The 26,444-nt window shown below is 32.3% G+C and overlaps 5 protein-coding genes, 1 long non-coding RNA gene and 1 other non-coding gene across 13 annotated transcripts in view; 4 read left to right on the forward strand and 3 right to left on the reverse strand.

The window, feature by feature from the left end:
* Positions 1 to 4,888, forward strand: part of LOC124421677 — a 17,395-nt gene extending 12,507 nt beyond the window's left edge. The window contains exon 3 of the long non-coding RNA XR_006941711.1: positions 4,739 to 4,888. This is a non-coding gene — a long non-coding RNA (uncharacterized LOC124421677). The remainder of the gene's footprint in view (positions 1 to 4,738) is intronic.
* Positions 4,641 to 6,943, reverse strand: LOC124421676 (MICOS complex subunit MIC27). Its single transcript, XM_046957139.1, has 6 exons — positions 6,719 to 6,943; positions 6,258 to 6,433; positions 5,898 to 6,037; positions 5,435 to 5,668; positions 4,925 to 5,106; positions 4,641 to 4,766 (listed from the first exon to the last, which is right to left on the reverse strand). Exons 1-6 carry the CDS (start codon positions 6,731 to 6,733, stop codon positions 4,713 to 4,715), a joined length of 801 nt encoding a protein of 266 aa, XP_046813095.1. The 5' UTR covers positions 6,734 to 6,943; the 3' UTR covers positions 4,641 to 4,712.
* A 734-nt stretch (positions 6,944 to 7,677) lies between these two features.
* Positions 7,678 to 11,247, forward strand: LOC124421670 (asparagine synthetase [glutamine-hydrolyzing]). Of its 3 annotated transcripts, none has more exons than XM_046957129.1 (10): positions 7,678 to 7,834; positions 8,431 to 8,587; positions 8,674 to 8,799; positions 8,892 to 9,128; positions 9,202 to 9,376; positions 9,463 to 9,692; positions 9,784 to 9,911; positions 10,214 to 10,503; positions 10,581 to 10,815; positions 10,939 to 11,247. In XM_046957129.1, exons 2-10 carry the CDS (start codon positions 8,462 to 8,464, stop codon positions 11,096 to 11,098), a joined length of 1,707 nt encoding a protein of 568 aa, XP_046813085.1. In that variant the 5' UTR covers positions 7,678 to 7,834; positions 8,431 to 8,461; the 3' UTR covers positions 11,099 to 11,247. The 3 variants fall into 3 exon arrangements, with proteins under 3 accessions (XP_046813085.1, XP_046813083.1, XP_046813084.1); XM_046957127.1 differs by lacking the exon at positions 7,678 to 7,834 and adding an exon at positions 7,881 to 8,040; XM_046957128.1 differs by lacking the exon at positions 7,678 to 7,834 and adding an exon at positions 8,285 to 8,360.
* A 258-nt stretch (positions 11,248 to 11,505) lies between these two features.
* On the reverse strand, positions 11,506 to 11,578 carry Trnar-ccu. Its single transcript has one exon. It is a non-coding gene; the product is annotated as a tRNA-Arg (tRNA).
* A 430-nt stretch (positions 11,579 to 12,008) lies between these two features.
* LOC124421669 (isoleucine--tRNA ligase, mitochondrial) lies at positions 12,009 to 16,828 on the forward strand. 4 transcript variants are annotated; one of them, XM_046957122.1, is made up of 15 exons: positions 12,009 to 12,443; positions 12,534 to 12,656; positions 13,013 to 13,172; positions 13,223 to 13,460; positions 13,554 to 13,858; positions 13,948 to 14,114; positions 14,193 to 14,429; positions 14,510 to 14,682; positions 14,752 to 14,890; positions 15,002 to 15,159; positions 15,289 to 15,429; positions 15,543 to 15,753; positions 15,877 to 16,138; positions 16,217 to 16,398; positions 16,489 to 16,828. In XM_046957122.1, the coding sequence occupies exons 1-15, from the start codon at positions 12,219 to 12,221 to the stop codon at positions 16,720 to 16,722; spliced, it is 2,955 nt and encodes a 984-aa protein (XP_046813078.1). In that variant the 5' UTR covers positions 12,009 to 12,218; the 3' UTR covers positions 16,723 to 16,828. The 4 variants fall into 4 exon arrangements, with proteins under 4 accessions (XP_046813078.1, XP_046813079.1, XP_046813080.1 ...); XM_046957123.1 differs by having other exon boundaries at positions 13,256 to 13,460; XM_046957124.1 differs by having other exon boundaries at positions 12,304 to 12,443; positions 12,550 to 12,656.
* Positions 16,829 to 17,051: 223 nt separating this feature from the next.
* Positions 17,052 to 23,681, reverse strand: LOC124421667 (gamma-tubulin complex component 6). Of its 2 annotated transcripts, XM_046957116.1 has the most exons (16): positions 23,464 to 23,681; positions 23,141 to 23,355; positions 22,822 to 23,039; positions 22,502 to 22,740; positions 22,248 to 22,341; positions 21,775 to 22,134; positions 21,596 to 21,706; positions 21,353 to 21,523; positions 20,915 to 21,210; positions 20,586 to 20,805; positions 20,249 to 20,480; positions 19,881 to 20,073; positions 18,169 to 19,804; positions 17,861 to 18,070; positions 17,494 to 17,666; positions 17,052 to 17,405 (listed from the first exon to the last, which is right to left on the reverse strand). In XM_046957116.1, the coding sequence occupies exons 2-16, from the start codon at positions 23,334 to 23,336 to the stop codon at positions 17,108 to 17,110; spliced, it is 4,647 nt and encodes a 1,548-aa protein (XP_046813072.1). In that variant the 5' UTR covers positions 23,337 to 23,355; positions 23,464 to 23,681; the 3' UTR covers positions 17,052 to 17,107. The 2 variants fall into 2 exon arrangements, with proteins under 2 accessions (XP_046813072.1, XP_046813073.1); XM_046957117.1 differs by lacking the exons at positions 22,822 to 23,039; positions 23,141 to 23,355; positions 23,464 to 23,681 and having other exon boundaries at positions 21,775 to 22,130; positions 22,502 to 22,524.
* Positions 23,682 to 24,431: 750 nt separating this feature from the next.
* LOC124421671 (eukaryotic translation initiation factor 3 subunit L) lies at positions 24,432 to 26,432 on the forward strand. Its single transcript, XM_046957130.1, has 3 exons — positions 24,432 to 24,590; positions 24,678 to 26,138; positions 26,233 to 26,432. The coding sequence occupies exons 1-3, from the start codon at positions 24,570 to 24,572 to the stop codon at positions 26,365 to 26,367; spliced, it is 1,617 nt and encodes a 538-aa protein (XP_046813086.1). The 5' UTR covers positions 24,432 to 24,569; the 3' UTR covers positions 26,368 to 26,432.
* Positions 26,433 to 26,444: the final 12 nt, after the last annotated feature.

Consider the following 26,444-nt stretch of genomic DNA (forward strand, 5'->3'; position numbering starts at 1 on the left):
TTTCTTCTGTCACTGAGCAACTTCAAAACGTTCCTTCAACAAAGATTTCGCTACTTTTGTAATCTTTTGCGCATAATACATAGATACGACGTGAGATCACCGAAGAACTTTAACATAAACCGCAACACAGGAGGATGAGGCAATGTTACGAAGTATCGACGTTTCGGTGTAACGATATCTTCTTTGAAGGTTTTACGTGTCTACGACCTTCTAAGGGTGCGGTTGCGATCACGATTGATTCGAACATAATAGTGTTCGAATGAAGAAAGATGAATTTTTGTCTCTGCAAATAAAAATCGATATCATCGTTGACCCACGCAACGTTATCTATGACTTATACGGAAGTCATTTAGTTGTAAAAGTTGGAAGATAATTTCACTATGTGTATATTATATTTGGATTGTATGAGTCATCAAAAGTTAATATTTATAAGTCGACGCGAGTCCTAACAACTATTTCCCACGATCCATGATACACGTCAAAATATTCATCATCGAGTAGGGATAACGGTGCCGGGATACTTTTCGTTCGAACAGCGACTTTAAGTCCCGAAGCAAGGTAGTATCGGTATTTCTTGCGGTTCTTTGTCCCGCAGGCCGTATACCAACCTCACCTCACCTGTGCCAGGCCAGTTCGTCCAAGTAACTCGATCACGCGTGGCATACTGTGGTGGGGTACTCCTCCCTCCTCCAACTATGGTAACATCCTTCGGAGCGTCTCCATCTTCGCACTCGCTTCATCTATTCTCGCAGTGCAAAGCTATCGTTTTGCTTCCATTTCTGTTTTTATTCCTTCTACGAATCAGCATCGACTACCTCTCTCTCTCTCTCTCTCTCTCTCTACTTTCAACTACATCTCTACTACTCTGCGTAGCTATCTATCGCTCTCGCACTTCCAGTGCTCTCTTCGTCATACGGCAAAACGTTATACGCTTCATTGTAACAATCTGAAAGAATATCGAGTTTCAAGGCGTTCCGCTGACTGTTAGACCACTCTTACAAATAAATAATTACATATTGATATGGCTTTATGCGTAGGAAATAAATTTGCAAACTAAAATAAAGTGTCGATCGTTACAATAAACGAACAAATATGATTAGATGAAGAAAATAAGTCTGAGAAAAGCGCTCTAACGTATCTTGCGTCGATCGGTCGAGATCGCAGAGACTCGTATCGCAGAGAAGAAGGGGGCGATAGAAGGCAAGAGAGATGGCCGCACAGCCAGGTCGGTCATAGACTGCTTTTTCTAAAGAGTATGAGAAGCTGGAATAACCGACCCGATGAACCGAGGTTCCGGAGGACAGAACGGTACACGATGCCTTCCTCCTCCTTCTCTTCCAACCTTCACCGTGAGGCCACCGAAGATGAGGGCCAGCAGGACCTCGGGGTTCCCACTCTTGAAATTCCTACGTACGCTTCTGATGGACACAGGCTTACGTATAGGTATACGGTACTCGCGCGCTGTTACCTCGCCAAGGTACACCTATGTTTTTAGGAAAATAGTTTTCGTTATTGCGCTATTCTTCAAATTCGCCTAATTCGCCTAATTCGCCTAATTCGCCGTATCGTCGATCATTTGTATAATGGACACGTACTAGGACACGTACTCGCATTACATATCGTACTATTAAATATTATTTTCTTTAAAACATTTGTCATCGTTTACACTCGTCGTTTACCCGTCGTTTACATGCCGTTTACGTATTGAATATTTCGAACGAACGCGTTGAAGTCATTCTGGAGGCAGCGCTCTACGTTGTAAGTTAAATCTCTAATTGAAATCATTTCAACTTGCTTCGCAATCTAGACGCGTTGAGAAAGTTTTGACTCTCGAGCGCAACCATCCGGACGAAAATTACTTGCTTGCGATATGCGAAAAGTGTCTATCTTTTGCAATGATTGTTTATTCTAAATTTCCAATTATTATGGTATTCTTGCCATGAGAGCACTTTAATAGACGACTAAAGGTTAACGACAATTCCAAGAACGCTCGACAATTTTCATCTCGATCCTCTAAAATGACCCCAATGCTGCCTTAATTTAGACAATTTGTCGTGTGGTCCTATCTCGACGATTGTGCCATTATATACGCTTCTTCATCCACCTTCACGGACATATCCACCTAACTATCCTAGTTTTTATTTTTATCCCTTATCCCGTAACTGTCATAAACGATCCTTATTATTTCGTTGATTACTTTAGTTGATTATATCGATAAGATTTAGAAATTATTCAACGAACAATGATCGATCGAAGAAATCAATCTCGTGTATTAATCTCGTATAATGCGAATGGAAAAAAACTTAGAGGACGCTAAAAGATCCGAGGAATACGCGATAATACGCGAGTGTCCTCCTCTATTTCCGTTTACGCTTATGTACCTCGCAATCAGCCGTCGGGCTCTTCCAAGACGAGCGATTCGAGATGGAGCACAGGAGAGAAACGATGAAACGAATGGAAGAGGGCACTCCGTTATCGTTCACCTCTCATAACGGTTTCTTCGACGGAGGGCGCGATCCCACATCGCTTCGTGTCGTCGCTGGGTAAGAATGGCTCGCCGTTTATATCTATCCATCTCTATGTATCTATGTAAGTATGTATATCCATGTATTTATATACCATATTGTAATCGATCGATACGTATTCACGCATCCTTATACGTATTTACGTATCGACTTATTACATCAGCGTATGACCGTAGCCCATCGATCAAACGATCCTTGCATCGTCAATAATTTTCAATAAGGTAGAAGCACAAATTTTAACAGCTGAATATTACAAAATTAAGATGTCTTTGCAGTGATTCTTTGGACGATTCATTCTAAATATTAGCTTACGTACAAATTATGGAAGAGAGAGAGAGAGAGAGAGAGAATAAAGTGAAGCTATGAAGTATAGAGGAATACGAATGTATCATCTAGTACTTCGTAATAACACCTTTGTTTCCGGTAATGGAACAAAACGCCAACTCCTTAAATGCTTTTATGCCCTCGATGTAACGGCTCCTCGTGACTTCTTTGGCTTCCGGTACAAGCGAGGGTCACTGAAGACCCGGAAGTTCGTTCGACTCAGCGCATTAACTTTCCTCGGAGCCCCTTAGTATTATATACCTTTCAAGCCATCGGATACTTTGCGAATTGTAGCACGCGGAAGAGTAAGTGGAGAGGCAATCTATGACACTACAGTCATTTCATCGTTTCTTTTTCCTTACAATCGGCATTCTAACCACGAAAAGGTTACAACGCTGCTCTATAATAATTACTCTGATATTTAATATATAATATTTCATAGATTGAATATGATAATTGAAAAAGGGTTTACATCGCCTCGACTTTCGTAACATGAGTAAAATAAATCTTTAACGTATATATCTAAGCGTCAGTCTATTAACAGCGTATTGTAAACTGATGCGAAATACCAACATATAGATATATATATAGTATAAACACGCACATCTGACGAGACATTTATTATTAAACGAATCTAATTCATATCTTATAGCCTTTGTTCAATTCACTTGAAATAATATCAACAATATTCTTTTATATATTAGCAAACCAGCTAAGAATACTAAAATTCCTTAAAAGTTCGTATAGCTGCAGGAATGTACGTACGTGTATAGCGTTTAGAATTCATACTACCTATGGTGTGCGTTACACTTCACCTACGTACATTTATATAACGCGACCGATGCAAGAAATACACACGCGATACCTATCCTCACGAATGTAACATTCAGCTAGGCGAATATGAAGCGCCACATGTTGGGAAGATGTGGGAAGATTCTACGACAGTATTACATTACCGCATTTACCCCAACAATTGGACCTAACGCGCTCGACGCCGAGTCAATTAAGAAGACTCTTTCTTCTTCCTCCGCCCCTTCCCCCCCCCCCTCGCTCTCTCTCTCTCTTTTTACGCTCGTTTTCTCTTTCTCGCCATTACGAGCCAACGGACGTACACATAGAATAAAAATAAAGAAGTAGCTTGATCAAGCTACTGCGACAGATTTGTAAACAGGTATAATATATTCTAATCAAACTTCGATATTATACATTTTTAAAGGAAATTTTATGTAATCAACCTCGCGCAGTAAAATTTCCTTTTTACATTCATTGTTTTCGTACATAATTCTTGCTTATATGTAAATAAAAACAATCATGTACGATCCAACTTTAACGTGTTGTAGAAAGAGATGTTCTTCGATGTACAAAAAATGTCGCATTATACTAACATCATATAAATATTATTTACTAATTTGATTTGACAAATTTAAAAATTACTTAATACTATGTACAACTTTTACTATCTACTGTTGCATCTATTCTTTGTGCGTGCTTTTGTGTGTTTGTATGATACTAAAGACTGCTCGTATTCTTTACCAACCATACGATATAATTGACATTAGATTTTTATATAAAAATTCCCAATTTTGTGGCGAGAGGGGGGGGAGAGAGAGAGAGAGAGAAATTGGAGAAAATCTTCCAATGACATATATTCTTTTCATAAGCTTCTTGCCGCTCTATTAGCATCTACCTGTGTCTTCTTAATGAATTAGAAGAATAAATCATAGAGAGAAAATATGACTTATAGAAAGCAATATATACATATATCTTACATATATAAATAACAATGAAATCTTTTTCTAATACTTGTTACTATATATTTTTACAAACAATTACGATTTAAATAATCCGGTGATAGCTATCTTTTTAATCGACTTTTTCTTTATTTTCAGAGTCTGTCTTAAGCGTTGATGTCGTCACCTGCAACACAGCAACCTTATGCAATAAATCAGATAATCGATTACATAAAAAGCAAGTTTATGCAGGTAGTACGATTGAACGATGTTATGGTATATTTTTAATTAAAAATATATATCTAAAAATTAATGTTTATATATGTATATACGAATACGATATACCTCCTTCTTATCGGTTATCAGTTCCCATGTTCTTTCGCTTAAAGAACCAACTACATTGACAATGCTCCGCCCCGTGTCAGCACTCAATTCTACGAGTTCCGAAAAAGTACTAGGCATTTTAAATGTCGACATATCTGACAATTTAATATCTGGCAGTACTCGCTCGTTATCTCCTGGCTTCACTGAAATAAGTAATGTAATCTTAAAATCTAAGAGAGTATGATAACTCAATAAACAATTCATAAAATATAATAAAATTAAAGATAAACATAAGAAAGGAATAAACTTCTCTTATGTATCTTTTATAAATAAATCTAAACTAATAGAAATACGTAAAATGCCATTTCAAAAGATACATTAAACATTATCTTCTTGTAAAGTACAATGATAAGAAAAATGTTTTATCGATAGGAGGGTGGGTGGGGGTTTAAGTAGGTATTAATATTAACTTTAATTTTAATTCTACGATTTGTTTTATGAAATGTACGTCAAAAAAAAATTGTTACTCACCGCCATAAATAAAGTTATAACTAACATTAGCATAATGTTTGGCATATTCTAAACTTTCCTCAGCTTTCTTAGGATAACAAATGGCTGCGATACTAAGAGCACCTGTACTGGTATATATCAATTTTTTCAAGAAGCCTCCTCGAAGTCCAAATATTATACCTGTCAGTCCACCGATTCCAATAGCACCGAAACGTGGCATAGTATTATTTTCTTCTTGAAGATACTCTACTAAATCTGAAATAAAAAGATGAAACAATGGCAAAGGCAAGTAGTTTACTTACAATATGGCATTTAAAAATATTATTTGTACTTGTCTCAAGTATGATATACCAAAACACAAACATTGACTAATAATTAACATTTATAATATTATTTCAAAACATAGGAAAAGCTTTAATCGTACTAAAGTTTAATTTTTGTTGAATAAAGGATGTCCTTTCAATAAATTAATATATTTCTTTACATTGACTATGCTCCAATCCGGTGTTTATCTTTGACGTAACTGTGTCAGATATGACTTGCCATTGTAACATGACACCTTCGAGGGATCTTCTAATCGACCCAAATTGTTGCTCCAAGGCAGAAGATGGATAAACGTTTGAACTGCAAGTAATATCTCTAAGAATCAATTTGTACTATAACCTAAAAAACATTAAACTCTATTTTGTTTTTCATTCGTTAATTTTTAGTTCATTTAATATAACATATGCGTACAAATTATTATTATTATTATTATTATTATTATTATTATTATATATAGACGTCTAAAAATATAAAATTAGGAACTCTTCTAAAATTAGGAAACATATTACCGATGGTTTACCATGGAATATCTTTGGAGTAAACATCTTCCAACGGATAAATAGGAAGTTCAGAAGGTCGAATCATCTTGCTTTCTTTCTTATTGTTGCAAGGATCAGGAGAATCTTGAGGAGATTGAGATCGAAGTACTGGCACCGCTGCGCAAAGTCCGCATGGCATTAAGAACTTTTTCAAAAACTATATAAACATAAACGAATCGAGTTTCAATTTTAAAAGACGGTACACTCTTCGATGATATAAATTCGATGAATATAAAAATTAACCAAACAGTCAGATATTAATTCTTGAACTATATTACAGGTAATATATAGTTGAACAAAATTCAATGAAAATATTAATGAAAAAGATATGAGTCTTTATGTATCTCATTGTCGGACAAGCGAATTCACAAATAAAAGTCGAAAATACACTAGACAAGACCATTTATCCAACATAGTCTCATAACCTTTAAAACGCAATTACCTTTAATCTGTTCATTATAAATTTCGTGTATATACAATTGCTCCAAGATTTGACTATTATATCAAAGACGATATTGCCGTTTAACTGTAGTAAAAGAACTGGAAGTCATTAAATAGTAGATACGCGTCGTATACGTAACCGTTAATACGTAATTCGGTAAAGAAGGTGAATGATATACCGATCGAGAAACTTTTGGGTTAACTTTAGAGAGCAGAGCGACACTCTTTATAATACAGTATGAAATGACTGTTGCGAGCTTCTATGAAAGAAAGACTGAAAAATATTTTCCTAAAAATGGCAAATTGTGGCTGTGTGTGTGTGTGTGTGTGTGTATATATATATATATATATATATATATATATTGCATATATACGCACATAAGTATCCGTTCACACATACTTTTATACCGACTCTTCCAAATTCCGTTAGAATACCGGGTTGATAATTATCGCAACGATGAACCGGTTCCCGACACGTTATATCTTTTCCAAAAATATTTCCAATTGTGTAATCCAAAAATTTGTGTACAAAATCATTCATTTCCCATTGAATTATATCAAAATGCTTTATCAATGATATTATCTCAATTTTAATAGCCAAAAATGTAATCTGATATTTATTTGAACTTTACCATACATCAAAACAATACTCCCAGATTGTAAAACGTTTCTATGGTAACGTCTCTATATGTTTACATCTATTTACTTTAGGAAATGAATGTAAAACTTCACAGTTAATGCCAAACATATATACATATGTATGTAGTAAATCATATAAATCTCGAAAAGCATATTTTTCAAATATTTTTCAATCGGCTCGAAAATAGTTCGATGTAAATAAAACTTTATAGAAATGTAACTATTTCATGTAAAGCTTACTTTGTACGTATGTATGTAGCCAACCAGCAAGAGACACATTTTATAATCCTTGAGATAAGTCATTAAAGATAAAAATAAAAAGATATTTATAAATATTAAATGAAAATTAACAGACGCGCACGTCATAATAATGAATAAAATGATGATTTATTAAGAAAAGAGTTATACTAATGAAAAAAGAATTTCTCTTTTATTAAAAATTGATCGTATAACCTTTCGAGGCGTACTTTATCAATAGGTTATTTCTTTAAAGATATCAGATGGCTTTAAGATACATATAAAAATATAAGTATATGTATACACATATGCGCATATACATATGTTACGTGCCGTAGGAGTTTGCGTAAACGCGTGTATTCCACGTGTCAAATTAAGAAATTGAAAATTCTCTTATTTAGAGCATATTTCGCAAAGAGCTTTCTCATTGTATTATAATTACAAAAGGTTGTATATAAATAAATAAGTATTGTTTCATATATCTGTTGATATATATATATATATATATATATATATATATATATATGTATATGTGTGTATATATATAATTTTTAATTTTTATGTCAGTGAACTGTTCATGTAAGCTATTAATAGTTACTGTTTAATTACATAATTACATAGCAATAGATTTTTATCCATTTATTTGTCAATAGTTTGTAGATATAAGAAAAACAAAATAAGAAATCGTTAAATTAATAAATTGAAGGGAGAGAGAGACTATTGCGAATCCTTCTCAAATAATAACATATAATTTGTGTAAAAGAGAGGTCAATCTGTTGTTGAATTTACACTTGATATATTATAAAAGAATAATTATTAAAATGTAATAAATTATAGAGACGAGGAAGGTTAACGGTGCGTTGATAAAATGTGTGGAATTTGGGCTCTCTTTGGTCTAGATGGAAAGCCTATAAATTGTATCTGTGAAAATTTTGAAAAAATATCTCATCGTGGTCCTGAAGCATTCCGAATTGAATTTGATAATAGAGTTAAGGTAAAAAATTCTTTCCAAACGATAAAATAAAATATAATACTCTATTAAAGATTTATGTTTTTAACTCGTAAAATGTTATCTCGCAGAATGGATATCTTGCATTTCATAGATTAGCAATTGTCGATTGTCTCAATGGGATGCAACCAATGAGGCTTAACAAATATCCATATCTTTTTTTATTGTGCAATGGTGAGATATATAACTGCAACAAGGTAAATCTGTATAAAATTTAAAAACTACGTAAACTGAATATAAATTGTATTACATATCTAAGACATATGAACTTTTTTCTTTTATGTTGCAGCTAGCGGAGCAATATAATTTTCAATATACAACAAAGTGCGACGTAGAAGTAATTTTGCATTTATACGCCCAAGGTGGATCCGATAATGTCGCACGATCTCTAGATGGTGTATTTGCATTTTGCTTACTCGATATTAAACAAAGGAAAATAATTATCGGAAGGGATCCATACGGCGTTAGACCGTTATTCAAATTATATTCAAATAGTGGACATTTAGCGATAAGTTCCGAAAGCAAAGTAATTTTAGCTTTTCTGAATGTTTCTCTATTAATAAATTTTATAATACATAACGCACGTCATATTTATACAGGGTCTCATTAATATATGTAAACATATGCAAGATGAGTACATATTGCAACCATTTCTACCAGGTAATTACGAGGAATATGAACTTTTGAACGACGGCCGAACAAGACTATTAAAAACCATCAACTATCATAAGCCCGGAGACAAGCCTAACTTTCAAGTTTATACACCTTGGAATAGTACGTTAAGGATGAAAGTATCAATATAAGATCTTCTCTTATATTCATCTAATGTTAATAATAACGCGAGAAAATATATTTTTCAGTGCTAAGTAATAGCGACGTACATGAGAACATAAGAAGATTGTTTTCGGCAGCTGTTGAGAAACGCTTATTGGCAGATAGACGAATAGGTTGTTTGTTATCTGGTGGATTAGATTCCAGCCTAGTTGCAGCTACGCTTGTGCAGCATGCAAAAAAACATAAGTTACCATACAAAATACAAAGTTTTGCGATAGGTATGGGAGATAGTCCAGATATTATTGCAGCAAGACAGGTAAGCACTACTTGTGTCTTTTTTCTATTGTTATTATCCTATTGATTCTTGTGCATATAACGAAAGAGAAATGTATATTTTCATATACTAGGTTGCAAGCTATATAGGAACGGAACATCATGAAATTATTTTCTCTTCCAAAGATGTAGCTGAAATTTTGGATAAAGTTATTTACCATTTAGAAACATTTGACATTACGACGATACGAGCTTCTGTCGCGTAAGATTTCTCATATATTTTCACGTGTATGTATGTATGTATGTATGTATGTATGTATGTATGTATGTATATATATATATATATATTTATATATATGTATGATATGTCTGTCTGTGTGCGTCTATATATATTTCATTTATTAATAAAGAATTTTTCCGTTTACGTGTATAATATTTGATAGAAAATTACTTAATTATTTAAAAGAGCTTGGCGGAAAAAACTTATCTCAACTGCTTTAATCATCAAGTTAATAATAAGGAAGAAAAAGTTATTAATGATTATATATTTTATTTATATTCTAGGATGTATATTATATCAAGATACATTTCCCAAAATACAGAAACAACTGTGATATTTAGCGGTGAAGGCGCAGATGAATTAGCACAAGGATATATTTATTTCAGGGATGCTCCCACAGCTATGGATGCGCACAATGAATCAATTAGATTATTAAAGGACATTTATCTTTATGACGGTTTAAGAGCTGATAGGACAACCAGTGCATTTAGTTTAGAACTTAGAGTTCCATTTCTTGATATACAATTTACAAATTATTATTTGTCACTTGATGCTGCCATTAGACAACCGCAAGGTAATTAAAATAGATAATTAAAAAGATTTCTAGAATGAACATCTTTTCATTCACATCATCATTTCTCTTTAATACAGGTGGAATTGAAAAATATTTATTAAGATCTGCATTTGATGGTACTGACATATTACCATCTAAAATACTTTGGCGACATAAAGAAGCGTTTAGCGATGGTGTTACTTCCATTAAAAAATCTCTTTTTCAAATCATTCAAGATATTGTGGAAGATAAAGTACAAGATGAAGATTTAGCAAAAGCACGCATTAAATATCCCCACTGTACGCCAAAGACTAAAGAAGCCCTTTATTACAGGTGATGGGATCTCTCTCTCTCTCTCTCTCTCTCTCTCTCTCTCTCTCTTTTAAATGTTTCAATTAGTTTAAAACTCACGTAAGTCAAGGATAAAATGAACTTAATGTTTGTCGTTTTTAACAGAAATGTATTCGAATCGTATTACGGTGGTCAAGCTGAAATTTTCACTCCTTACTTTTGGATGCCACGTTGGGTCGAAGACATCGTGGATCCATCTGCACGATTTATTAATCACTATTCTGCCGATGTAGATATTAATAACGGTTATCAGATCAAAAATTGATAATAGAATTATATGAAAAGATGTACCTATCCTATAAACCAAATTTTTAACATCTTTTTATCATATTTGTTAATATGATAAGAATTAAATATATATTCGGAAATTTATGTACTAATGATATAAAAATAATATAAAAATATTCTGTGGTATACATATTATTTTGTAAAAGAAAAAGTACAACCTTTGAACATTTTACTGCAATAATTAAAAGTGGTCTTTTAAAATTTTCTCTAAAGAGAGAAAGATGTACCAAATTGTTAATAATATTAATAATTTTCATCTGATTCCAGTTATTTCGGGATTGTAAAATATTATATTCTGCATGTTATTTCAAAGCTAATTTTTTCGATTGATGTTTCAAAATAATGAAATGGTATTAAAGAAATAAAAAAAAAAAAAACTTGCGCTACCCCTGGTGGGACTCGAACCCACAATCCCCGGTTTAGGAGACCGATGCCTTATCCATTAGGCCACAGGGGCTTACATCTCGTTACTTTCTCTTTATCTAACTACGGTGGAAAGAAAATCTTAACAAAGTAATTCTAACATTTATAAATGTATTGGCTCATTATCCATTTAACATATCATGATAATTCGAAATAAATCACATTTTAACTCGATCAATTAAGAGGAATTGCGTGATCCAATAGAAAACAGACTCGGTGATAATTCACCGTCAAAGTCACTTATGTGTCCGTTATTTAAATCGTAGCTGATCAGTTATTCCGATGAAATATGTGTATATATATATATACATACACACACACACGTGTGTACCTATAGATATAAAAATTTTCGAAAATTGTGTGTTTGCAATGTTCGCAATTTGAGCGTTGCGAGATGCGCGATTTGTGCGACATCTAGCGGGCTAAAAACAAACCGATTGATTTGGTTTACCCTCCTCTACAGGAGAGAAATAGATGATCTTCTATTACTGATCCGTGCCTCGTACAAAAAAGGATTTTTATATTTCATAAACTCTAATTATTGTTCATTCGCATAGTGTAGTTACTGATGATAAAAATTTAACATTTAAAAAAATAATATATAATTCAACGTAATATAATACAATAATAATAATAATAATAATAATAGTAATAATAAAACAATAATAAAGAAAATGCAATACAGAAACCTATATGCTCTGAGAACGCCAACGAAATATTTTAATTTTTGCATTGTAAAATATAGAAAATCATACAAAAGTCACATAAGAAATTTACAAGATGCAGCTAAAGATAAAGTTAATAAAAAATACACCGAAACTGTTATATTACCACAAACAGACTTTCAATTACGACTTAATGGGAAAAAACGAATTGATATGGATAAGTATTTACTAGAAGTAAGGATTGTTTTGAATGCATTTATTTAACGAATAATGTTTATATAAAAGTGTACAGTTTGAATTGAAGAAAAACCGTTACTTTAATAGAAATGTGGATTCTTAGATTTGTATCGTTGGCAAAGGAAAAATTTGGTAGGACCGGATTTTGTCTTGCACGATGGACCACCGTATGCCAATGGAGATCCTCACATGGGACATGCTGTCAATAAGGTTAAATATTAGATTTGATAAATGTTTATATTAATTGAATATATCTGTCCAGAGGGTGTGCGATACGGAAGGATATTTCAAATCAAATTTAAAGAGTTGAAATTGAGAGGATTGCTTTCCACTGCATAATCTATTTGTCCGTTCTATCTTCAGAGAGAATGTAAAATTCTATTTAAAAAGGATTACCAATATAAACCTCTGTTATGTAAATATTTTCGCATATTGTGCCAAGGCATAAAAAGAAAAATGAAAATTCTTTTTCATATTTTTAATAATTTTTCGATCGTATTAAATGGGACACCCTTTTTGCTCGAAAATGTCATATTATTAATTGGCAAATTTTTATGTATTCATAGATTTTAAAGGACATTACATTGCGAAGTAAAATTATGAAAGGTCAACGAGTACATTATGTACCAGGTTGGGATTGCCATGGTTTACCGATTGAACTGAAAGCGATTAAAAACTTTGATACCGAATATCAGAAATTGGATGCCTTAGAAATTCGACATAGAGGTAAATAATTATATCACCTTCCTTTAACGTTATTATATATGAAATAAAAGTTCTTTTTAAGAACTGGCGTGATATATTCCTAGCTTGTAAATTCGCTAAAAGTGCCATTGTAAAGCAAAGAGAAGTTTTCTCTTCCTGGGGTATAATGGCTGATTGGAAAGAAACTGGATGCTATTTTACAAATCAACTTTCATATGTCAAAAATCAGTTAGAGCAATTTATGAATTTATATGAGAAAAGGCTAGTCTTTAGAGATTTTAAGCCAGTCTATTGGTCCCCTTCCTCTAGGTAAAGTAAAATTTATGTTTTTTAAACAAAGTTCTGTATCTGCTTTGAGGTAATTGAAATTTAAAATTCAAAAAAAATTGTAATTCTTTATAGAACGGCCTTGGCAGAAGCAGAATTAGTATATAACGAACAGCATGAGAGTAAATGTGCCATTATTCGTTTAAAAATGTCTGATGTACCGTACAAGTTAAAAACATTTACCAATGGTAGTATATATGCCCTCGCATGGACAACTACACCTTGGACTTTGGTAGCTAATCAAGCTTTAGCGTTTTCTATTAATTCTAAATATTGCTTGACCGAGGATGCTTGTGGCAATTTTTACATTATCGCCGAACCACTGGTGAAAGATATTGAATTAAAAATAGGTCATTTGAAGCCAATAATGACCATTAATGGTTAGTATATTATTACTGTATACATTGAATAGATTACAAGAATTTCAAAAGGAATAAGGCATTTTATTGATATGTGCAATTTATTATAGGAAACGAATTAAGTGGTGCCAAATATTTACATCCTATCACTAAAGAAACTCTACCATTTTTACCAGGAAAACACGTTACAATGAACCTCGGTACTGGATTAGTACATACAGCTCCTGCACATGGTCCAGAAGATTTTCTTCTTGCGCTTGAATATAACATACCAGTCGTAAGAATGGCATGCATTTTGAAAACAAACAGACGTCACACTACGTGAAAAAGACTTATTCTTAATTTTTATCATTAGCTATCTTTAGTAGACCACAATGGTCGATACACGGAAGCAGCTGGTCCTGAATTTGCAGGCTTGAAAGTTTTATCCGAAGGCACTGATAAGGTCCTACAATGCATAAACGAAGATGTTTTACTTGTTGAATCTATTAAACACAGTTATCCGTATGATTGGAGAACCAAGGAACCAGTCATAATTCGAGCAAGTCATCAATGGTTCATTGATATTAATGCTATTAAAACAAAAGCTCTCGTAAGTCGCTGATGAAAAAGAAAAAGAAAAATCAATCCAACGTTAGAAATATTTTACTTTTAAGTTTTTATTGTTATTAGGAAACTTTAGATAGCATACAACTATTTCCAGAAAATAATCGATCGTCTTTTCTCAATGGTCTGCTTGTACAAATAACGAAGCGACCGTTTTGGTGCATTTCACGGCAACGATCTTGGGGTACACCTATACCTGTTTTGTATTTAAAAGATACGGGAGAAGTATTTACGAATAGGTAATATAGACGTGTGCGTGTGTATCACCCTCAAACATATTGATTTATTAATTTATGCCTTACTTATAGAGAATGGGTAAATAGAATATGTGATCTTATAGAAAAAAATGGCGTGGATTGTTGGTGGAAATTTACAATAGAAGAATTGGCAGGAGAAGAGATTCTTAAAAAATTTAATCTCGACAAAGACAATCTAAGGAAGGGTGATGTACGGAAAAATTTTTATTATTTTTAAACCAATATAATTATTGAACGCTCTTCCATAATATTTTTCTTCCTCATCGTATATTGTCGTTAAATGTGCCACTAACTTTTATAGGATATTATGGATATTTGGTTTGACAGTGGTATTTCATGGTCCGCTATTTTACCAGAAAAAAAGGCCAATTTATATTTGGAAGGACAAGATCAACTTACAGGCTGGTTTCAATCGTCTTTGTTAACTTCTGTTGCACTTCAGGGCTCTTCTCCTTACAAGTATGTTATAAAACTTTGTAATAATATTTCCATTTCCAAGAGTTGTTCCCTTTTATATACCATGTATATATATTTGAACTATATTATGAAAATATATTCTCCTCGTCATATATAATGTTTCGTTTTAAGTGAATTATTTGTACATGGATTCGTGGTAGATGAGAATGCTTCTAAAATGTCGAAGTCAGAAGGCAATGTTATACATCCGGACGATATTACAAAGGGTGGTAATAATTTTGGAAAAAATGTATATGGAGTTGATGCACTAAGGTAAGAATGGAAAGAATACAGTCTTGTTACGTTTCAAATTTAACTCGATATAAGGATTATGTAAAGAGCTTGGTTTCTGAAATGTTAAAGTAATTTTGTCATACTTTTGTCAGATGGTGGGTTGGCAGTCATGGTTCTCAACACATTCAAATACGTGTTACGCAAGAAATATTGCAAGAAAGTAAAGAATCAATACAAAAGCTTAGATTAATATTGCGTTTTTTGTTGGGCATTTTACATTCTAATACGGAATTCAATTCAGATCCAAAATTTTTGCACCTTGACCGGAACATGCTACATCGCTTATATCATTACAATAAACAGGTAAATAATCTTAGAAAGAGAAAAATGGTTGACTTTTATTTTTAAAATATTCTCATAGAATATTTGTAACTCATTATCTTCTGGAATTCCACTTTTAAAAGCTTATCCGTCAATTTCTTATAGATTCAAAACTTTTACGACAGTTATCAATATCACAACGTATGCAAACTGGTAAAAAATTTTATTGCGAACGATGTATCATCGATATATTGTCATTTAAATAAAGATAAGCTTTACTGCGATGCAATAACATCGCCATACCGTGCTGCTACTATAAAAGTAATAGATGCAATACTCATTGTTATTTTGAGAAGTATCGCTCCAATTGTACCCCACTTGGCAGAAGAAGTTTGGTTACATCGTAATAAAACCACTGATGATACTGGTAAATGAATCTATATGGTAAACTCTGTAAAGATTCCTGTTAGAAAATAAAGTGTATCATAAGTCTTTATTCTATTAGAATACATACCACTGCATTATACCAGATATACTGTACCAGAGACTTGGAATCAACCAGAAACCATTGAAAGTATAGAAGCTGCATTATGTTTAAGAAATAAAGTTAACAAACTTGCTACTAGAAATACATGGGAGTTAGCAGCTACAGTAATGACTACTAAACAAGATTATGAATTATTATCAGTAAGTGCTCCTTCGATATTAATTGTCAATTGGCATTATTACAAAATTATTTTATTAGTTATTTTAATACCTACTATTATCCCATTATAGATTCTTCAGAAAGAAAAGCAATCTTCTTTGTCCGAATTATGTAATATTTTACAAGTTTCCAAAGTAACTCTCATAGAAAATGATGCGCTTAATGAAACGCAGGTGCTTTTAAATCCTATAGAAAAACAACTATGTAAACGTTGTCGAAGACATCCTGAAATGTACGAAGCTGAAATATGTGAACGTTGTACTAATATACTCGATAGAAAGATTTCAGCAACGGCATTTACTTAAATAATCATTATTATCCGATAAAATACAATAGTCTAGTAAAAAGAAATGTATTGATAAGATATCTTAAGGGAAATAAAGTAAATAAATTATTCGCTCGCACCACTTATGGTTGGTATTATTTACTTTGTACAAAAAGAATACTTGTCTATATACACAGGTTAATGACACATATATATATATATATATATATATATATATATATATATATATATATATATATATATGTATAAGAGGAAAAAGTGAAATAAAATATTTATGTGCTAATGTGTGATAATCTGCATTAATAAAAATTTCTCAACTGTGACTACTATTCTATTTCAAGGAGCATCTAAAGATAATTGTATTTATTTAATTAAAAATTTGTCCTTTACAAAATATAATAAAGCTAAGATGTTTTCTCCGTTAAATCATACATGTGATTTATATTCAAAGTATTAAGAAAATGTATTAAGTGTGGCTGGTATCCGCTGGTAGTTAACTTGTGAGCTATACGAGATAGATATATGCGTAATTCACAGAATACCTCATACATTTGTTCTAATTTTTTAAAATTAGGGTGGACATGACCCTCTGAATTAGAAATCCAGCTTTGAGATCTTAATCGGTTATGAAATTTCAATATAACTTTAAAAATATTCCCCAAGCATGTTCGCATTTTTTCACCACGGGTGTTAAGTATACACCTGAAATGAATTTGTTAAGGTTTGTATTTGCTACTGTATATATTTGATATCGTATAATCATATTAACGGGAAAAGTTGAAAAATTTACCTCGATAAAATTCTTTTGATATAATTTACATGTGAAAATCGAATTTGATCTAGAGTCAAAGAATTACACAAATCTTTCTCGAATTCAATCCAGCTTGCATGCAATACACTGCAAGTTATATAATTGTGAAGTGCACTGATAAATTGTGTCATTGAATGCCTGTACAGTTGAAGCTACAAAATCAGAAAGTAGAATTAAAAATAAACAGAATTACGTCGTGTGTGTGTGTGTGTGTGTGTGTGTGTATACACGTATGTATACACACACACACACATACAGACGTTTATCTACCTTAATTTTAAACAGTTAAACTTAATTGTTACACAATGTAACAAGAAAATATGGAAAAAAAGAAAAAGGTATTTACCTTGTGATATTGCTCCGATATGGCTGCTTCGTGTTCAACCTTCATCATACGAAAATCTTCTTGTAATACCCAAAGTACTCTACCAATCATCAGCAAAAATTTAAACACCTTGCTATATTGTACCATTACTGCGTCATCTAAGATGATATTTAAAGGCCATGAAATTTTGTAACTAAGGCACAAACAATCCAAAGCATGGGGATCGGATATCTGCAATGATAAGGATAAAAATTACGTTCATTGGCATACGGAAAAATTGAAGAACTGCAGCAAAGTATTTTGTTAAAGTTGACAATATTCGAACTTACATGTAACTGGATGGGTGTATCGATGGCCGAAAGGCTAAGCAATTCCGAATTCATGTAATTGCTGCTGAAAGAGCTAATAAGTGCACGCTCCAATAAATTCGTTAGAGTGGCTGAATTAAAAAGTTCTATTGGTACGGATATCTCATACAGACGAGCGTATAAAGAATTCGTTAGGCATTTGGCAAATTCTCCATTTAATAAGAAAAAATAACTTCTTAAGCTTTGCAAATGTAAAAGCATATTATGCTCATTTAATAAATATTTAATAAGAGCATCATTAACAATACGACTTTGTATTTGCAATGGTATAATAATTGATTTTTCCAAATAAACCTGTAGAGATGTATTATCTATTAATTCGACGTCAGCTATGGTCAATGATGTAAAATCTGAGGCATTAATATCATCATTTGAACTCGAAGGCGTGAAAATGTTGACATTGTGATGTTCCGGGAATACGGAAGGAATGGCACCATTTAACTTAATATTTGACGACGAGGATAAACTATTGACATCCAAAGGAGAAATGTCTTCGTAAGTTGGTAAATTGGACGTAATACTATTTATGGACGATGCGAAATTATCCGTTGCAGAAGAAATTTGTCCAATTTCGTTGATTTCGTTATTGACTTTGTCGAAAAATTCCAAATTTCCTTCGACGCTCATTTCCCCGACCGCTTTGGAATTTTTTGTAATACCTCCTCCTATCGCGTCGACGGGTGATTTAATTGTATTACTTGTAACATCATAATTTCGATTATTATCCTCGGGGAGGCTGCTATCGGCATTAATAATAATATCATCCGAAATTGATCTTCTATCCACAATAAATATATTTGATTGATTGTTATTTGGCGTTATGCCAAACTCATGTCTCAACATTCTCATTTTATTACGCTTCGCTTCTGTCATGTTATCAAGTCTCTCTATTTCGAGAACTTTAGGTCTATTAAAAATTCTATTATCCTTATTATGTATCTCTAAATTGGCTTGTGCATGACTCCTCATTAACGCATTCGTGACAACATCATTAATCGTCGATTGTACTTTAAATGGATTTTTAATCGTTTCCGATCGTAATTCTTTTACTAGTACTTCGCTTCGTAAAAATTCTTGCAAACTACTTCTCTCATTATTGCATTTATAAATATTATTCATATTTGCGGGCGTTTCTAACGTGTTCGTAGACCGTGTAACTGCAAATTGTTTATTTGTATTCCTATTGTCAGAAATCTTTTCTAATGCAGTTTGTTCCTCGTCAGACCGTATAACAATGTTGACATTATCAGCTTGAATAATCTCGCAAGGCTTTAACGCTCGTATTTCGACTTCTTCGAAATTACTATTTTCATCTTCTTGCGCAATATTGTCAGATAATAATGTATTTGACTCAATATTATTCAAAACATGTTGAAGATTATATATATTTCTAGCAGGTATTATAACACGCTCAGTTTTATTGTTTTCAAAATTCTTCAATATTTGCGTATCCGATTTCCATATATCTTCCTCCATTTTAGATAACGCAGCTACCCTTTCATCGAAATATTTCATTCTTTTATTACACCATTCTATACGTGCGCGTTGCTTCTGAATGTTGCCATCAAGATCGGTGTAATAATTTTTTAAATAAGCGCTAAGATATCAATCAAATTCACATTAGTAATATGAAAGTGAAGATTACAATAGATAAGAAATAATATTTGTTCTACCTTTCGGAACACTTCCAATTATACAATTCTTCTTCTCTCTGGTTATTTTTTTCCATAAGTAATCTATCGGTTAACATTTCAGCTTCCCTTTCTTTTGCTTTGTATAAGTTAGCTTCAATAGCTTGCTCCTTTAATACTTTTAAAAGTTCTCTTTTGTTTTCAATCGTGTTCTTTAAGAATTCTTCTTGCTCTCCTATAAAAGTTAATTGCTGCATAATAAAGTAGAATCTTTTATTATAAATTTTTGTCTTTTACTTTTACATAAATAAATGATAAATACTTAATTAATAGGATACTTTTTTGATTTAAATACTATATTCAATAATATTTTATATCGAATAGGTCGTTTTAATGAATATAATACTGACTCTTTATTCTCGATAATGTATCCTGTTGCGCATTAATGACCAGATTGGCCTTTTCTCTTTCAGCATCTTTTTGATCCTGTATAGCCACTGAAAGTGATATCGGCCGGCCTAGAGCTTCTTCTCCTCTGCATTTGTATTCTTTACATTTTATTAACTGTTCACGTAACATTGTAACGCTCAAGCATACTTTTAATTCTGGTTGCGAAGAATTAAAAACATTACACACGGGATTCTATGTTAAGAATTATTAGAGAGTTCGATATTAGAATAATAGTTCACATATATGTACATACGCACGCACGCACGCATACACATAATTGGTAATGCATTTTTTTACCTTAGGATCACATATTTTCAAAAGTCGTACTGCTTTCCCACATTGTAATATAGATTCTGTCAACCGATTTAGAAAACTTGGAACTGACTCGTGATGGAGAGTAAAACTTTTGGTCCAAAATTTTGGACCTTTGCTACGTAGAAATTGTGAATGTTCTTTAATCATGAATTCTCCATAAATGTCGTGGCATATACCTTCGAACAGCCATTTCTGTAAAAATCTAAATATTTATTTAGTAGAATTAACGCAATAAATTAATAAAAAGTCTTACAAGAACGAAATAAACATAAATATTTGTGTGCGTGTGCGTGTACATATCATATGCGTACCGAAAGTAAACTTCGCAGCATGATTTTAGAATAGTATACAAAGCAAATGCAATTTGGGGAAGAGTGATCTTCGTAATCATTTTGTTAACTATCGCAAAAATGTTGCAATTTTCACCCATTTTTCCGTTTTCTCCATTGTACCGACAAAGCTTAGTTACCTCGGACAATAAGAGAGCCACTGGTTGGACTTTATTTAAGACATTCAATAATCCTGTATATTCATTAATATGCTGAAAAATTCGCAAAATAGCAGCTTTGTAATGAAGAAGTATTTCTTTGATACTCATACACATTGCCTGAAAATATAAATAATAAAATTCATGAATATATCTTGTAAACAGTACGAGCTAACAACTATAACTTAATTATTATTAAAATGTAAAATGTCACTTCTCTGCAATATATGAAAATAGACTATTTGATATATAAATACATTACCTTGAATATAAGGCCTTCTTGTGGGAGCTTTCCGTTGTTCGAATTTGGTGTAATCAAGTTTGTTAAATGTTTGAAACAATTACCCCAGTAGATAAATCTTTGGCAAATATTGATTAATGTTTCATTGCAAATATCACGAACAGCAATATTCTGAGGCATGTAAAAACCAATCTAGATGATAAAATATGAAAATATTATAAAATGTTTAACTGTGCCATTAATCGTTGATCGCACATGTTCTACCTCATTATTATATTTAAAAGATTTCGTTTCGGTACCCAATAGCAGTAATTTTATATTCATTGCAAATTCTTTAGTTGACATTTCTTCTGGAAATTCTATATTACTGATAACCTGCTGGTTGGAAAAATCCATATTACATTTATAAATATTAAGTGTTATCCAAATAAAATCCACATTACCCTTTCTGGAAGTAACAACAAAGTACAAATCTGTTTTATTCTTGTCAAATGCAGCATAGCATTTGGAGTATCCGTTAAAAAATTATACTGCTTTGCAGATTCAAATTCTCCCAAAGTTTCCCATGTACGACGATTGAGGATTAAAGTGTTTTTTATGTCCACGTTATCCCATATCTCTTCGTAGATGTCTTTAACATTTACAATTTCATTATAAAGGCTTTCGCTAGATGATCTTCTTATCTCCGAAACGCTTTCAATACACCTATTTAGAAATTTTCCATTCAACCAAGGCTTATTTCGTTCCACTTCTATTTCTTGTCTAGATTTATCCATAGAATTTGCATTGTAATCGATATCTGTCTGATTATAAAAGAAACTTTATATACGTTTATATATACGTGTATATATACTTTATACTTTATATACGTGTAAACGTGTATACGCGTATTTATACACACAAATGGTTTGCTTACCATAGCCTGTGGTAAGAAATATGAAACAGTATCTCTAAAGCAGAAGTCAGTTATACACTTTGGTATGGGAAACCAACCGACGTCAATTTTACGTCTAAAATTTCATTAAATCGTTATTTGTATCTTTTTTTTTTTTTTAAATTGATCAAAAAGGTTTAAATGTAATAAATGTTGGGATAAATCTATGGGAATATTTATATTTAAACTATTATTACAATCAAAGAGTTTAAAACGACATATGCACTTTGTCTTACCTAATAGGGTCTAATTTATTTGAAAATGCCGATATATTCTGATTATATAAGCATGATCTATTTATGGAGTTTGCAGTTGTCTGTTGTATAATATAACATTTCTGAATATCTAACAATGCATCCAATTTGTTCGACAGTATAAATGTTTCTATAGGATATATCGGAAATTGTGATGCATCCTCTAATGTCCGAAGAGGTTCCAATAATGCAGGGTTGACGCTTGAGTAGTAAAAGATATTCTATAAATGAAATTAAATTTTATATCGCAATTCATGATATCAAAATATAAAAATTAAACACAATTTTAATAATGAACTTACTAAATCAGGTTCTTGATTATTATGATAGTTTTTTAATTCGGTAAGCAATTGCAAAACTAAATATATTACGCTTCCTGTTTGTAAATCATCTGCATTGAATTCATCCAAAAGGCTTTCTAATAATATACCTTCTGACACATGTCTCATATGAAGTTTTAATACAAACGCATACTTATATATCTCTATTACAGGATCCTTTCTTTCCTTCGTTACCTCATCTGTAAATATTCCAATAATAATGTATGCTGTTTAGAAAATTACAAAATAAGATATGCATGAAAATATCAATAAATTATATATTATCATATATGTATCGTACCGTGGTTTTGTCGTCTCTTCAGACTTTTATTTAATAGTATCTCAAAAGCTTTACTTCTTAATTTCTTTATTTTGGTTATATCATTCCTGCTTTCTAGATACGTATGTTCTAACGAAAGACATTCTTTTTGACATATTTCTTTACTTAGTTCAGTTATTAGATGGTAAACATCTGAATTTTCTTTTTCAAAATTCATAATTCACTTTGTACTCTGACTATAGCAAAATAGGTTATAACATTTATAATTTGTGAGTTAACATTTTTTTTTTTTTTTTTTTTTTCTTTTTTTCTTTTTTTTACAGCTGTTTATCAACTTATTATACCTGTTAGTTTTTGCTAGTTTGCTAGTTTTTGCAACTTAAATTGCAACGTACATTGACAAATTATACATGTTACTCGATCAATTGTTTATTATCCTTTGACAATTGCGAAGGTGTGACGTCCTAAGAACGAGGAACTCTTCTAATTGCGCGCCATATATAGAGCATGACGTTTGAAAGCGCAACTAAAAGACTGTTCGTGAGATCTTTGCGCGGGATGGACAAAATATGAACTACTACAAACGCAAGCGGGAAACGCTCATCTAATCATGCGCCTATCGTATCAATATCGTATCAAGCTTGTTCGTTACAATTTTGTGTCGATAAATAAGTATTAGTAAGTATTATTAGTAAACTCACACATTTTACTCTCTCATATGGTTTTTTTTCTCTTTTCTCTTAACACTTAGTGTCAGGTACTTGCAATGATCCGTGCTAAATAATAGAAATAATAGGTATGCAGTTGTTTGACGCGACAAATGCGTGATAATAAATATAAATTGGCGCATGTAATAATTAGTATGTAAATTTACTAATTTAAAGAAATTACTTTTGAATTTAACTATATCTTATCTACTTACCTGTAGGAATATTATCGGCAATGTAAAAGTAACGTTAAGTCTAATAATCAGAATTAGATTAAAAGGAATTTAAAAAATACGCAGCCATTCGTACAACCGTACAACTAGCACTTGATTTACAATTAGATTTATATGTCGCAAGTCACCTTTAGTATAATCTGGCATATGGTTCTTTTTTTTCTAGCTTTCGTCGGATGTAATAGTATTTTTACCGCGTATAAAAATTTCTTTCACGCGCCAACTCAATTTTCATATAACGCGCGCGTAAGGGATAACCTAGCCAATAAGGAAGTCTCACGAATGGACTTAACAAGCGGCTTCCTGAAGAATTTATTATTTTGTCCGGTCCGTCTTACGCCTTAAGGCTGGATCATATTCAGTTTCGTAGAGCTAGGTCAATGTTTGTAACCGGCCAGTTTCCAATCTTCTTTAGATTCTGATTTGGTTCTTCCGTCGCCGTCGCCGTCAATTACGTTTTTGAGGTTAAAAAGTCGCGTGTGTTAAAATATTCATTAACTCCTCGACATTATGTACGAAGATTATAACGAGGTAGACAAAGATGTCCCTTTTGTATCCTTTCGTCTCGTCTCTTATCTCCTATCTAACTTACATTGTTACTATTTATGTTATTTTTAGTACGAAACCTACGACGAATATGGACCACCGGATGTACACTCAGAACAATATGACAGATTAAGTTATCGTCAAGTGCCCGAAGTGGTGCGAAATTTTCTTGTGTATTTACGAAATTGCATAAATGAAGGAATGATCTTTGAAATTCAAAATTTATACGAAACATCATTTCCAAAGATTTCTGAACAATTGTTCGATAAATCATCCTGGCCGGATGCATCAAGCGTTGCCCACATAGTTGACAATGATGTAGTATTTCTAATTCTTTACAAGGAACTTTATTATCGTCATATATATGCCAGAATGCAAGGACCAACATTGGAGCAACGTTTCGCATCCTTCTATAATTATTGCGATTTATTCAATTACATAGTACATCCGGATACGCCCGTTCAATTGGAACTGCCCGATCAGTGGTTATGGGAGCTTATCGATGAATTTGTTTACCAATTTCAATCATTTACGCAATACCGTGCAAATTTGTCTAACAAAACGCCCGATGAGATAGAGAATTTAAATGCCCACATTAAAATATGGGACGTCCTCTGTGTTTTAAATGTTCTTCATTATTTAGTCGATAAGTCTAATATCAAGAGACAATTGGAGGTTTATGCGAGCGGAGGAGATCCCGATTCTGTCGCTGGAATCTTCGGCAGGCACTCCTTGTATAAGATGTTGGGTTATTTCTCGCTCGTTGGTCTATTAAGATTACATTCATTATTGGGCGATTATTATCAGGCAATTAAAGTATTAGAGAACGTCGAATTATATAAAAAAAGTGCTTATTCTCATGTACCCGGCTGTCAAATATCAACCGCTTATTACGTTGGATTTGCATACATGATGATGCGTAGATACACGGATGCAATTAGAACCTTCTCCGGTATTTTATTATATATTCAACGGACGAAACAATTATTTGCAACTCGCAGCTATCAGAATGATCAAATCAATAAGCAAACTGAGCAAATGTATCATCTCTTGGCAATTTGTCTAGTACTTCATCCACAGTGCATAGATGAAGGTTTACAACAGGCATTAAGGGATAAGAATTATCACGAAAAAATGTATAAAATGCAGTACGGAGATCTTGGAGAATTTGAATCGTGTTTCTTATTTGCCTGTCCTAGATTTTTATCTTTGACCCAACCCAATCCTGATAATTTACACGAGGACTATGTTAGAGAAGCTATTAGACATCAAACTCAAGTGTTCATGGATGAAGTTGTACAACAAAAAATGTTACCTACGATACGTTCTTATTTGAAATTATATACGACTTTACCATTGACCAAATTGGCTACCTTCATGGGCAGTGCCACTAGACAAGATGAAAGCTGGGATTTGAATAAAGAAGTTAATGTACTAACTATTCATTTATTGTGTTTCAAGCATAAGATGAAAAATATTGTATGGACGAAAGGTGCATCAGGATTGGATGGTAAATTTCAATCGGGCTCTGAGGTATCTAAATTCTTATACATGTATATTTAATATATGAGGGGCACACATCGAGTGAAATAAAAATTTAATAATCATACAAATGATATTTTTACAGTTGGATTTCTACATAGATCATGATATGATTCACATTGCGGACACAAAAGTGGCACACAGATATGGGGATTTTTTTATACGTAAAATTTTGAAGTTTGAAGAGTTGAACCGCAAATTACATCACATAAAGATTTAATTCGAACCATTTTTATTCTATGTAAAGGTGAAAAAAGATAATAAAATTCCATAACGAGAAGAGAATATGTGTTTCTG

Source organism: Vespa crabro, chromosome 2, assembly GCF_910589235.1.
Source record: "Vespa crabro chromosome 2, iyVesCrab1.2, whole genome shotgun sequence".
Classification (NCBI taxonomy): Eukaryota; Metazoa; Arthropoda; class Insecta; order Hymenoptera; family Vespidae; genus Vespa; species Vespa crabro.

Excerpts from the sequence above, each read along its gene's own strand:
- LOC124421667 (XM_046957116.1), bottom strand. The coding sequence starts at position 23,336 with ATGAATTTTGAAAAAGAAAATTCAGATGTTTACCATCTAATAACTGAA. Across the intron at positions 21,211-21,352 it reads AAGAAGGCCTTATATTCAAG|GCAATGTGTATGAGTATCAA; the intron begins GTAATGTATTTA and ends TTATATTTTCAG. Across the intron at positions 19,805-19,880 it reads AATTGGAAGTGTTCCGAAAG|CGCTTATTTAAAAAATTATT; the intron begins GTAGAACAAATA and ends TTGATATCTTAG.
- LOC124421676 (XM_046957139.1), bottom strand. Across the intron at positions 5,669-5,897 it reads CGGATTGGAGCATAGTCAAT|ATTTAGTAGAGTATCTTCAA; the intron begins GTAAAGAAATAT and ends TTTTTATTTCAG. Across the intron at positions 5,107-5,434 it reads TTATAACTTTATTTATGGCG|TGAAGCCAGGAGATAACGAG; the intron begins GTGAGTAACAAT and ends TACTTATTTCAG.
- LOC124421669 (XM_046957122.1), top strand. The coding sequence starts at position 12,219 with ATGCAATACAGAAACCTATATGCTCTGAGAACGCCAACGAAATATTTT. Across the intron at positions 12,444-12,533 it reads TGGATAAGTATTTACTAGAA|AAATGTGGATTCTTAGATTT; the intron begins GTAAGGATTGTT and ends TTACTTTAATAG. Across the intron at positions 13,859-13,947 it reads GCCAATAATGACCATTAATG|GAAACGAATTAAGTGGTGCC; the intron begins GTTAGTATATTA and ends AATTTATTATAG.
- LOC124421670 (XM_046957129.1), top strand. The coding sequence starts at position 8,462 with ATGTGTGGAATTTGGGCTCTCTTTGGTCTAGATGGAAAGCCTATAAAT. Across the intron at positions 9,377-9,462 it reads AGTTTATACACCTTGGAATA|TGCTAAGTAATAGCGACGTA; the intron begins GTACGTTAAGGA and ends TATATTTTTCAG. Across the intron at positions 9,912-10,213 it reads ACGATACGAGCTTCTGTCGC|GATGTATATTATATCAAGAT; the intron begins GTAAGATTTCTC and ends TTTATATTCTAG.
- LOC124421671 (XM_046957130.1), top strand. The coding sequence starts at position 24,570 with ATGTACGAAGATTATAACGAG. Across the intron at positions 24,591-24,677 it reads TGTACGAAGATTATAACGAG|TACGAAACCTACGACGAATA; the intron begins GTAGACAAAGAT and ends TGTTATTTTTAG. Across the intron at positions 26,139-26,232 it reads AATTTCAATCGGGCTCTGAG|TTGGATTTCTACATAGATCA; the intron begins GTATCTAAATTC and ends ATATTTTTACAG.